General features: G+C 40.9%; 1 protein-coding gene across 2 annotated transcripts in view; it reads left to right on the forward strand.

Moving 5' to 3' along the window:
• Positions 1-13,554, forward strand: part of ATP10B (ATPase phospholipid transporting 10B (putative)) — a 102,230-nt gene that overhangs the window by 11,567 nt on the left and 77,109 nt on the right. For both annotated transcript variants that reach the window (XM_004737682.3, XM_045075635.1), the window contains one exon: positions 6,500-6,704. In XM_004737682.3, coding sequence (XP_004737739.2) covers positions 6,500-6,704 — 205 coding nt within the window. The remainder of the gene's footprint in view (positions 1-6,499; positions 6,705-13,554) is intronic.

Below are 13,554 nucleotides of genomic sequence, written 5' to 3' on the forward strand. Positions count from 1 at the left end.
ATATAGGGACTGTCACTGTGTCTCTCAATATTTCCAGTCGAACCAGAAATCAAGGTACCCTGCCACTCCTCTGGCCCCCACTATCCCTTTCTGGTACTTTTCTTAGTCCTGTAAGCCTGAATCAGCCCTCTCACTTGTGGGCTGTAGCTGACAGGTGGATACAGAGGGGAAGGAACAGCCAGGCAGGGCGCACTCACAAGCCCGGCTCAGGCTGTCTTTAACGTAAATGCTTTAGCTTCTGTTCTATTTCCTGGAGCCAGGTCAGGGACAGAGGCCACACAACCCTTTATCTCTTTGTCCCTTTTCAAATCTTCTATACCTTCTTGCCACTTTCCTCCCCCAGGGGAAAATAAAGAAGAAGAAGAAGAAAACACCTCATTCATATGAGATCATAAAAATAGACAATTTCGCCCTCTCTAGTCTACCGTCTCCACAGCAGTGAACCTGTTTGCTCCAAGCTAATAATAACTACAATGATAATAATAGCAGTAGGAATTGCCATTTGCTGTGCAGTCATTAAACACTTCTCATACATTATTTTAGTTAGCTCTCACTATAACCTATAGAATTTATTTCAGTTGTCCTATTTGATAGATGAATAAATTGAGGGTCAGACAATAAGGCAGTAGATTCAGGGCAGTACCACATGTAAGAGATAGTTCCAGGTTTCAAATCAGGCTCACCTGACTCCAAAACTTTTAACCATTCTCTGGTACTGCCTCTACCTCAACACACCACTGGCAAACCAATAGGACATTACAAGTATTCCTGAGGCAGCCACAGGGCCCTGAGTTCTCTTCCTTGGCACCATGGAAAGCGTATAGGTTCTAGAGCAAGCTTTGTTACTGTGTACCTTGGCCAGGTCACTCCTAGCCTCAGTTTCCTTACCTGAATAATAGGAGTAGAATTGGAAATCCATCAAATCCCTTCTCTCCTATTTTGTTGTTGTTGTTGTTCATTAAGATTTTCATCACCATATACAAGGTCATCTGGATTTTCTCCTATGTTAACTTCTGAAAGTCTTATAGTTCTGTGTTTTGCATTTAGGTCTATGATAAATTTTGAGTTAATTTGGGGGAAAGGTACAAGGTCTGTGTCTAAATTCATTTGTTTGTCTGTGGACATCTAGTTCTAGCACCATTTGTTGAAAAGACTATCTTTCCTCCATTTTATTGCCTTTGGTCCTCTGTCAAAGCTCAGTTGAGAGTGTGTGTGTGTGTGCTTCTGAGTTATCTCTTCTGTACCATTGATCTGTTTATCTGTTCTTTCACCAATACCACACCGCCTTGATTACTGCAGCTTGAAGTCCTGAAGTCAGATAGTGATAGTCCTCCAATTTTGCTCTCCTTTAATAGTATGTTGGCTATTCTGGATCTTTTGCCCCTTTGTATCAACTTTAGAATCAGTGTGTCATCATCTGCAAATGAACTTGTTGGACAGCACTGATTTTTTTCTTTTTTTAGATTTTATTTATTTATCGGGGGTGGGGGAGAGCAAGCACAGGCAGACAGAATGGCAGGCAGAGGGAGAAGCAGGCTCCGTGCTGAGCAAGGAGCCCAATGTGGGACTCGATCCCAGGACGCTGGGATCATGACCTGAGCCAAAGGCAGCTGCTTAACCAACTGAGCCACCCAGTTGTCCGTGGACAGCACTGATTTTAAGGGTATTCTTTCCTGGGAGTTTGTGCCAGTAGCCAGAGCCCTAAGTCTTCAATCAGCTAGATTGAGTCCCTCTTTTCTGAACTTGGGAAAAGGATTCAGTTTTTAGAGTTTCCTGTGTTTGCATATTGTGTCGCTGGGCCTGCCATAAAATGCAATCATGGGCATAAAATGGGTGTCCCAGCTGTGAAGGAGAAGCGCTGGGCCTGGCAGAGCAGGGAGTTAGCCCTCACCATGATATTAAGAACCATCGTCATTGTCCCTGTCCTCATCATCGGCATCATCATCACCATCCTCAAAGGATCTTGTATTTATTGAGTACTTACCAAGTGCAAAGCCCCGAGCTCAGTCCCGGTCATGGGTCATGTCACCAAACCTTCCAATAAGCCTCTGAGGCAAGCACACCTATTACTGTCAACTGAAAAAACAAAGGCTCCGCGAGGTTAAATAACTTTCCAAGGTTCACATGGGTAATAAGCTGCGACGCGGAACTTCAAACCCACCCTTAACCCCTCCACTATACTCATTCTCCCTGGCATTCCTCTTCCACCCTGGGGTAGGAATGTGGATTCTTCTACATCTGCCATTCAAGCTTCTGGAAGGACAGCTGAGGTCAGCTCATCATCCTGTTTTGAATAGATAGTCCCACAGACAACCAAACCTCCTGAGAAATCCTCTCTCCTCTAGTTCCTTGAAACTCTTTTTGTAAAACCCACACACTTGATGAATGGAGCCTTAAGCCTCCGCTCCTTCCCCATCCCCCTCCTTTTGCCTGCCTCCCCGTGGCATCCAGTTGGTTACAAACCTCTCTTGCTGTTTATTTCCCTCTTAATAAGCCCCATCTCCTCTCGGAAAGCCATTTAGCACGGCTCCACTTAATTTCTCCTCGAAGCAGAATCTGCCAGATGGAGTCTTCATCCCAAGCCATGTTGATTTGTCTTATTTTTAAACAGCAGTGAACACCCCATGAAACTAAAATAGCAGTCGGTTCCCAGGTGGGACTCACTGAGCAAGGAGGTGATCAAGAGCGCGTGGAGTCATCCACCTGAGGCAGCTGTTCCGAATGACTTCCTCAGGTGGCGCCCAGCCAGCTGCTGGCCACATCTGGGTGTCACTCAATGCAGGAGCATGCTGCTTTTCCGCATCAGCTGGGCTCAGCCACTCATCACTTCCTCTGGCTGGACCCCGTTTGGCTATGCATCCTTGCCTTTCCCACAAACATACTCACACTCCTGACTATTGGGGAGACAAAATGGACCCAGAGGACCAAGAGACCAGCACAAAATGGCCAAATGAAACAATGAAATGTCTCATTTTTTACCCTGATATTTTTATCTCCAAAATACCTGATTTTTTATCTCCAAAAATTTCTTTAAAATTTGACTCTGATTCTAGAACTAACTATATTTGATTTAATATAAATATAATTCATCAAATTATGTATCAGCTATTGCTAAACCATATCCCTACACACACACACACACACACACACACACACACACACACACCAGGTTTTTTAAAGCTAACATCCCCAAATCATGTTGATTCTATAGCTTCATTATCCCAGACACACATAATAGGTTGTGTGCATCAAGGCATATGTGCCTCTGTTTCAGGTGTACACTCACAAAGATGGGCAGTCTCTTTCATAAGATAGGATAGGCCTACAACAGGGACTAAGAATGTTTCTTTACTTCCACATGTCATCCTAAGAAAGGATTAACCTAAAGGAAAGACAGAAGTGATAGTTACTAGTAAGGCAGTGACTTCCCTAGGATCTGAGGAATAATAGAAATCAGAGACTGGTCTGACTTTCTGCATCTTGGGTGGCTCCCTGACCTCATTATACCCAGCATCCCAGTGGAAATTGACAACATTCAATCCCAGCTCACAGAAGTGACTGCTTGTAAAAATGTATATACCATAAGCTCATCTCCATAACTCTCCCTCGTCCATAACCTTAAGAGCCCAGAGCCCATAATAAGCAGTGGAGTCTGTTATTAGAAGGTGAAAGAATGAGGGATGACTATGTGGTTCAGTTGGTTAAGCGTCTGCCTTTGGCTCAGGTCGTGATCCTAAGGTCCTGGGACAGAGCTCTGCATCAGGTTCCCTCTTCAGTGGAGAGCCTGCTTCTCCCTCTTTCTTTGTTGCTCCCCCTGCTTGTGCTCTCTCTTTCTCTGTCAAATAAATTTTAAAAATCTTTTTACTAAAAAAAAGGCAGTGTTCATAGATGAGGGTATGCTGGCCTTGCCTCTGATATGCCTATGTATGCAGCAATTCCAACTAGCATTTGCAAATCTTCTGAACCAGTGTGTTCTGGAAGCTTTGGCAATGAGGATGTTGCTCAGAATCTAAGGCATTTTCACTAAACTCAATTTCAAATACCAGGCAGAACACTGAGATTATAGGGATCAACTGATACCCACTATCCCTGATAGGACACAGAAGTCAAAGCTGGGAGGTGGGGAAGAATGTGGACAGGTTGAGTGATAATCCTTTACTCCTTGGGTGAATTTTGCTATAACATTTAGGAATTTTTTGTTTTGTTTTAAGCGCCCTCTCAAAAAGAAGAACAACAAAAGCAGTAGAGAAAGCTAGTCTTTCTTTGACTGTGTGAGGTTCCTTCTCCCACAGAGAGTAGGGGCCATTCCAGTTCCTTTAGGTGGCCTTATACTCAAACATTTATACTCTGAAGAAAAAAAACAAATCCTTCCCGGAATCAGCAGAGAGACCATGAATTATTTGACAGTAATATTCACATTTCTGGCGGAGGAGTAGCCACCCCAAATACATCAAGAAACAAACAGGTATATTTCCAAAATGCCACTGAGAAAAAAAATGAGGGGTACTGTCCCTATTCTTTACAGGAAAAACAAGTGGTAAAATAAGTTGATGGAATCAAAAAAGTGTTTAGAAACCTGTTAAATGTCTTTCCATGGAAAGAAGCACTATTACTATTACTAAAATGCCACAGGTGCATTACCCGCCCAAATCCTCAGAAGTGGTGGCATTAGTCATGTGGATGATATTGCCCATGGACTGATTATACCAGTGGCTGCTTTACTGTGCTTTCTGGAGCCATGGGAATGTCCACAGAATTCTGTGGGTCTTTAGCATGGCAAGATGCTCCCCAGTACTAATGTCCCTGATTATCTTATAGATTCAGATCAGACCTTTCCTTGATTGGTCTTCCAAATGAAACCACACTCATTTCAGGGGATTAGGAGAGCCTCTGCATAGATCTTTTATGACAAGAACAATGGTGTCTTAGCAGGGCTTATCTGAGGTTCTCCAGAGGGCACCAAAGAAGAAAAGAAGACCTCAAACCCTTACCCACTTTAGGGACTTTTATGAAGTTAAAAAGGAAAAGCAAAATTCCAGTCACATCTCTTTTCCTGTGAAAGAGTAGCCTTGTCATGACCAGGGCACCCAGATTCCAACAGAAACATTAACATGCCAGGGGGACTCAGCACCAGTGGAGAAAAACAGCCAAGACCCTGCTTCCCTGGGCCTGACTGGGCTCAGAGGTACCCAGCTGAAAACCAGCTGGGCTCAGTTGAAAAGACCATGTGTACAATATTGGTTTGGTTCCAAATCCCATATTTAAAGAGGAACATTTCCAAATACAGCCCTAGACAAAACAGCCCACACTTTCAGGACAGGCCTTGAAACTGTCATACAGGAGTCATGAAGGGCACTTGGAGAATTAAATTTGACTTGGCAAATCCAAAAGGCTCCCAGAAATACCTGATAAAATATTTACAAAATGGTAGAAGATGGAATAGATTACCCAAGAGAGCAGAACTAGTTCAGTATTTGGCTAAATAGAAGGAGGACTTTCTAAGACGAGAGCTCCTTGAAATGGAATGTCTTGGCTTGGGTAGTAGGGAGTCCTATTGCTGATGGTGCAAAAGCTGAGACCACCAGAGACCTGAGGAAAGAGGGGAATACTTTTGAGAAGGTAGGATCTCCAAGCATTGAAAACTGTGGGGCTGGGTGCCAACTTGGATCTGGGCTTGGGTTTCAGATATTGTTGTTAAGACCTTGGGAAGTTTTTCTTTGACCTTCGATTTCCTCATGTGTGAACTGGGCCTAATAATATTCATTTCAGTAAGCTATTATACAAATAAAGACAATATTAACTATCACTAGTACTTGGCACAGTAGATATGCTGCTACATTTGTGATTATTGCTGCCACTCATATCTGAGCTTGATAAATGGGGTGGGAAGAGAAAGTTCATAATTTCCTGGGATTTCTTTAACCCTCTGGTTCTATGATTACCATGAGTCCCATCCCGTCAAACTTCTGGTGCTATCTTTCTAACTCCCTGACTGCCCAGAGTTTTCCATTTCAGCATCATCCCAGATCTTTCTACATAATGGTTTATATCCTCACTTTCCTATGGCCACTTTCCTAATCAGAAACACTCTTTCCTGAACAACCTTTCCTTGCAACCCTGCTTCCTACAGTGATAACTGGCTATTCTGGAAAATGATGTCTATCAAGAGTACTAAAGTAATATGACTATGTAATCACCTTCTCCTTTAATTTTTTTTCTTCTGCTAGGAAGCAAGGCTGAGCATAGTACCTAGTCTACAGCCAACAGTCAATCAAAACTCTAAAGGCTCATGAGGACAGATCTTCTATTAGTGGGATTCTTTAGACCATACTTAGCCTTTCTAGAGAGTTATGATGGTGGTTATTTGGGGCAAGGTAGAACACCAAACAATCTTGTGACAGGCTGCTTGAGGGATATTTAGGCACAGGCCAGGCCTTCCTCCCTTCACTTATTAATTCTCTAGAGAATCTTAAAACTCACTATTGTTCTTCTACCCAAGAAAAGAGCGGAGCTACGTTCAGAAATGCTGGAAGGATGTGCGTGTGGGAGACTTCATCCAAATGAAATGCAACGAGATCATCCCAGCAGACATACTCCTCCTCTTTTCCTCAGACCCCAGTGGGATCTGCCACCTGGAAACTGCCAACCTGGATGGAGAAACAAACCTCAAACAAAGACGTGTTGTGAAGGGCTTCTCACAGCAGGTAAGGCTCTTTCTAACATCTTAATACATGAGGTCAAAGGGGAGAAGCAAGCCAACTCTACTGGGAAATTGAACTTAGTCTGATAGCTAGAGGAAAGAGTAGGGGATGCCTCCTTTTCCCAAACACTTAGCTATACTTAATCTTCCCAGCCAGCCTCTTGGTGGCTATTATCCCTTTATCACAGTTGGGGAAATAGTCTTAGGAAAGTTGACTAACTTCCTGAAAGCCTCAGAATTCCTACGTGGGGTCACACTCTATTAAGAAAACTGTGTTCTGTGCTCTGAAGAGTCTAATATCTCTTCAGTTACCTTTAGGACTAACTCACTTTTCCATGCTTATGCAGTCCTTGCCCATCCTCCCCAGCTCCACTCCCTCAATCACTTCCTCTTTGAATCTTCTCCAGAACTACTTTGACTCCAGTATAAGCTACAGGAAGGTATTGCTAACTATTTTTCCACTTGTGTACATCTTACCTTATCTCCTTGAGAAATAGGGAATGATCATCATCACTTTTAGCTAATGCCCATATACTTACATTACCATAGACATCATAAGGAAGTTACAACTGTTTGGTGGTTAAGAGCCCAGGCTCTGGAGGCTGACAGAACTGAACTCAAAGTTCAACCCAACCATTTATTAGTATTCTCACCTCAAGCAAGTTACTACTCTCTCACATCCTTATTCCCTCATCAGGGAAATGGGTACAAAAATAGTCCTTCTCCATAGGATGATTCTGAAGACTAAAGGACATGTATAGGAATTATTTAGCATAAAGGTATACACATAGTAAGAAGCCTGTAAATAGCTAGCAGTAAATGTCAGTGGTGTTCAGAGGCAATATGTGTTGATAAATTGAAACTAGATGTGATATTCCAATTTTCAATTAGAATTCCTCTTGGAAGGGTTGGTTTTTAATCTAGAACCTTCTTCTGCCTGTGGAAAAGAATAAAATTCTATCAGTTTCTTCACTCTGTCAGCCTTTGGTGGGAGAGAAATTAGATGAGTCCGGGATTTAGGGGAAAGAAGGCAAGTGCTTCATTCCTCAGAGATTCTCTTGAAAGAGTTCAGTTATCCAGATGGAAACTTTTTGAGAGAAGTTTCAATGACAACTTGACAACTGTGACAACTTGTCATACCTCACTTTGCCTCTCTCCAAGCACCTGATGAGCAGTTCTTGAAAAATCTCTTTGGTATGATTGATTCAGTCCACAGAAACCTGTTCTCTGACCTCTACATAGTTCTTCCCTAGTTCTGCTCTGAAATTCAGAGGAGATGAAGAAAGTAAGGAACAAAATGTAAGGTTTGGTGCATAGTAGGCCCATAATAAATGGTCTGTTACTGCTACCTCAGCTGTATTTACTACCCTGGGCATGGAAACCACCGTGACCACTTTGCTGCCATCTGCTTTTTCTTGCTATTTTGCAGGTTCAGTCTTTCCATTGGTCTCTCTCTGTCTCTCTCAAACAAATAAATAAACTCTTTTAAATAAATAAATAAATAATTAGAATTTAAAAATTAAAAAGTAGCCTCAGACAGCTCTCTAAGAAGGAGGAATTTGGGCTGCCCTTTGCTACCTTGCTTCTCCCTTATGTCAGCGTGAAAAGATCTCTGAACATAAGTAGAATTCTCTTCTAACTCTTTACTATAGCATTTCTCAAATGTGTTGGACAGACATGGAGAGTTGCAGGATAAATATATGTTGCAAAATCTCACAGAGTACTGCCTGACATCTCAGGTAATTTAAGAAAGCTCAAGGAGGGGAGAGGATGGAGACTGGTATGTAGCATCTCTAACCATTTCACCACAGAGAACTTTTGTTCCACAGAACATACTCGAGGACTACTGCAGGAGACGTAGGATCACAATTTAGGGATTTGGTCCAAATATCTTACAGGTGTTCAAGATGTACCATCTTCACCACAGGAAGAAAATTTTAAAAATATATATGCATTCTTCCCCATTATCACTACATTATGGCTCTCTAGAACTGAGTAGGGGTCGGGCATGCATATTTTTAAATGCTCTCCCATATGATCATGCCATGAGCCTACCATATACCAGCTTTTTTGAAGACCTGTATGACAAAGGGGAGGTGTCACCTCAAGCACTCACAAAAAACCACTTTTAATAAAAAGAACAGAACTACCATCTCCATGCTTCTTAGATGTGCCTGTGCTTTTCCATACATTGTCTCTTTTAGTCCCTGCAACCACCCTATGAAGTAGATATTACTATCCTCATTTTACAGATGAAAACTGAGGAATAGAAGTAGAATATTTCACTATTGTCTCAGAGAAGATTTTGAGCACCTACAGATATGGTTTGTTGGGAAGTTTGATATCTTAAAAAATAAGTAGTAAAAAAATAAATTTTTTTTAAAAAGCATTTCTTAGTTTTCCCTCTAACCCTTAATGACTATAAAACCTTCACCTTGCCAAAAGGGTTTCTACTAACAGAGATTTATAGAAACTTCCCACCGCATCTTTACACCCATACCCATTTTTACCATCTTGAAGATGATGAGAGATTATTATATTTTGTTAATTTAGAGTTGATAAGCAAACTTTGTCCCAGCTCCCCTAGATCAGCATTTCTCAAGACAGAGTGTGCCAATGCTTATCTCAAGAGATAGTTCTTAGAAAACAAGTTTCATTGTCAAATCTGATTGGAAAAACTGTCCTGTGGACCCCTCTTAGAGGGTCCAATGTACATCAACATAGCAAGGTCTCTAAGAAGATCTGCAGTCAACAGATCTTTTAAACTTTCTTTAACCCTGAGTTTTCAGAACTATTTTTTGGCACAATAATTTTAGCATTCCCATGAAAATTTGGGAGGAAAACTAACATGGATTGTGGAGCATGCATGATCACAGTAGCTGAACAGTAAACAGAGAAGGACCTAGGCAATTCATCCTTCCCTTTCCTATATAGGTTCAAATGAAATCATAAACATAAAAGAGCTTCTCAAAAATATTTTTCTCCTGTGACAAGTCACATCATTCTCAAGGTTGCCAAAGAGTCGCTTTCAAAATCCTTTTCTTAGAATTCAAGTTGGACAAGGCCAACTTTTTTTTTTTCAATTTAGAATTTTATCATGCTGGGTGATCTTTGAATTCACAAAATTATTGACCTGTTCTTAAAATATTTATTCCCACATCCCACTGCTGAGGAAAGAGAAGGAATCCAAAATTAGGCTTATGCTAAGGTCTTCTGAGCAGGTCAGGAGACTTTATTAGAGAATTAAATTATACCATTCTCTCTTTGATACCTTCTGATACCCAAAATCTCTTCTTAAAAGGATTTCCAAGATGAGTAGGAGGCATTTAATAGAAAAGAGTATGTGAAAAGAAGTATGTGCCTTTATTTTGGTAAATAGAAAATACCAAAGCCAAAGAATCAGAAATGAATTCTTCCAATTAATATTTCAGATGAAAGATATTCCTGGCTGTCTATTATCCAAATCACTGAACCCTAAGTCCTACTAAACTGAGTGTCAGATCATTTCCTAGTGGCCAGCCAAGTGCTTACCATGGCGAGTATGATATGTGGGTGAGCCTCTTCGTTGTCCACTGGGAGCTTGTTAAAAATGTGGAATATCAGGCCCTACCATAAACTCAATCAGAATCTGCAGTTTAACAAGATCCCCCACATGACGGCCGTGCACAGCAGACCATTGAAAACTCTGGCTTAAGGCATCATCGACTGATGTAATAATTGTGCTTATCTGTTTATTGCCCAAATTAAAGATTTTTAATTGACTTTCCCTTTTAACTAGCTTGCCTTCCATGAAGGTTAGTGATTTTAAGCCATTTTCTCAGTTAGGAAGGACCACGGGAGCTCAGATCTTCTACAGTGAAGGTGTGCACTGACTTTAACATATTTAGGCAGCAGAGCACTTTGCTGAAAGACTTGAGGGAAGATAGGGAGTCCTTAATCACCCTCTCATTTCAGTAATGACACACCTAGAAAGAAGCAAAAGGTAGCTATCCTCTCAACCCTGCCTGCCCTGATAGCCAGAGAAAAAAATATCCTTTCCTGGGGGATTTTGTAATAAGACCTGCCCATGGTAGGCTGTTGCAAGTTTCCCTTAAGAATGATAGTCTTGGGGCGCCTGGGTGGCTCAGTGGGTTAAGCCTCTGCCTTCGGCTTGGGTCATGATCTCAGGGTCCTGGGATCGAGCCCCGCATAGGGCTCTCTGCTCAGCAGGGAGACTGCCTTCCCTTCCTCTCTCTCTGCCTGCCTCTCTGCCTACTTGTGATCTCTATCAAATAAATAAATAAATAAATAAATAAATAAATAAATAAATCTTTAAAAAAAAGAATGAAAGTCTTTCTACCAATTGACCACTGCTTGATGTTGAGCAGAGATCATATTTTCTAGAATTCCTTCAGTATAAAATCTACATCACGATATATAATGATAATAAGTAATATCAATAGATAAGTTGATTGATCATACACTGTGTGCCATGGGCAGGTCTCTTAAGTGTTTTAGACCTATTATTTTTCTCCTCTCCATAAATAACCCTGCGAGGTAGGCACTTTGAATATCCCCACTTGACAAAGGAGGCAAGAACAGTTAAGTAACCCTCCTAGCAGTGAGCTGAGCTTGGATTTAAACTCAGACAGAATTATTTTACTTTAACATTTTTTTCTTTTTTTTTTTTAAGATTTTATTTATTTTTTTGGCAGACAGAGATCACAAGTAGGCAGAGAGGCAGGCAGAGAGAGAGGGGAAGCAGAGAGCCCAATGCAGGGCTCAATGCGGGGCTCAATCCCAGGATGCTGAGATCTTGACCTGAGTCGAAAGCAGAGGCTTAACCCACTGAGCCACCCAGGCACCCCTTACTTTAACATTTTATTATGGATATTTTCAAGTGCATTCAAATGTAGGGAGAATAGTATGATGAATTTTTAATGTGCCCATCACCCAATTTCAACAACCACCATAGCCAATTTTGTTTCATCTATAGCCTCACTCTCTTCACTCTGCAAATTATTTTGAAGTAAACTTCAGTGTTGCAGCATTCCACATATAGACACTTTAATTAATCTATCTCTCAAGGATATGGTTTTTAAAACATGCAATGATACCATTGTCACTGCTAAAACATTAGCATTAATTTCTTGCTGTCAGCTTTCAAGTCAGTGTTCAGTGTTTTCCAGTTTGTTTGAATAAGAATCCAAGTAAGTCTAAAGACCTAGATAAGTTTCTCTTTTACTCTAGGGGTTCCCTGCTCAGCTTTCTTTTTTTGTTTTTCTTGTATATTCAGTTTTTGCTGCTGAATAAATCAGGTTGTTGGTCCTGTAAAATTTCCTACAGTCTGGATTTTGCTGATCAGCATTGACTCCCAGCTGTGTCATTTAAATGTGTTTCCCTGTTCATTATATTTCTATAAATTAGCAGTTAGAGGGGCGCCTGGGTGGCTCAGTGGGTTAAAGCCTCTGCCTTCGGCTCAGGTCATGATCCCAGGGTCCTGGGATCGAGCCCCGCATCGGGCTCTTTGCTCACCAGGGAACCTGCTTCCTCCCCCTCTCTCTGCTTGCCTCTCTGCCTACTCTGTCAAATAAAATAAATAAAATCTTAAAAAAAAAAATTAGCAGTTAGAGCTCATGCCTAAATCTGATTCAGGTTAGGTTTGTGTGTGGGAGTGTATATGTCACCGTTGCATGAATTGATTCCCTCCCATCTTGCAAAAGGTGACCAGTGAGTTTGTCTTTTTTAGTATCAATGTGCACTGATGGATTTAAACAGATCTGACATGTGTCAAATCAGTGCAGTTGTTATCTTTATTGATTACCCCATTTTTAGCTGGTGAGACCTTCTATGAGTTGGCTTCTGAGCTCTTTTTCATGATCCTGTAGTCTTAATAGATCGAGTCCCTTTCGATGTAAAATAGGATTTAGAAATCACAATAAGATATGTCAGAGGTATATACAGCTATTGGATTGATCATTATTTCCATGCCATAATGGACACAACTAGGACTTTTTAAAGATTAAATAATCAAGATTTATGCTGATACTTGAAATTCAGGACTAGAGGTCTTTACACAACCTCATCAATATGAAATATGTAAACCCTTCTCTCACATTAGGCAAAGTCCTTAGCCACTGTACTACACAGCCTATTTACTACACAGTCCCCTTGGATATTTGACACTCACAGCAATCCTTGGAAGTAGAAAAGGAAGGGATTAGTAACATTTTCAAGATGAGGAAACAATTGCAGAAAAACTAAATCTTATCAAAGATTACCCCACGAATGCAGTGTTATGCCAAAATTGGAACTCAGTTCAGATGTACATGATTATTTTTCCCATTGCTGAAGGGATTCTTAGATCCTTTTATGTGTATATTTTATTTCTCAAGTAAATACAATTTTCACAGATATGAAAATACTGCAACTATACAAGTTCGGTTGTAATTATTTGCAATAATAATAATTAGATCAGGAAGGAAATAACCTTACAAAAAAACTTACTTTTATTTTTGATAGCCCTCCGACCTATTTTTGGCCAGTTGTTCTAGAGCATGAGCACCACACACACACACACACACACACACACACACACACAAACATTGGAGATCCCCTCCCCTTCCCAGTGTTTAGCAGTATTTGGAAACTTCTATTAAAAAGTCTTTTCCTATTTTTGTCCCTTCAGGGCCTTACGAGGAATTGCTGCTACATTATGTGAAAGATATAATCATGCAAAGTGTTAATAGATGATAGCTTAAACTTTTCCTCCTCCCCACTATCTCCATATACCGTGAGAACATATTTACTTTTGAAGAGTGGCCTTCGCAGTCATAACCACCAGAGATAATTGGGAATATTTCAGGCCAGTGTGG

The sequence above is a fragment of the Mustela putorius genome, unplaced genomic scaffold, assembly GCF_011764305.1.
Source record: "Mustela putorius furo isolate JIRA1106 unplaced genomic scaffold, ASM1176430v1.1 tig00000145_pilon_pilon_pilon, whole genome shotgun sequence".
Taxonomy (NCBI): Eukaryota; Metazoa; Chordata; class Mammalia; order Carnivora; family Mustelidae; genus Mustela; species Mustela putorius.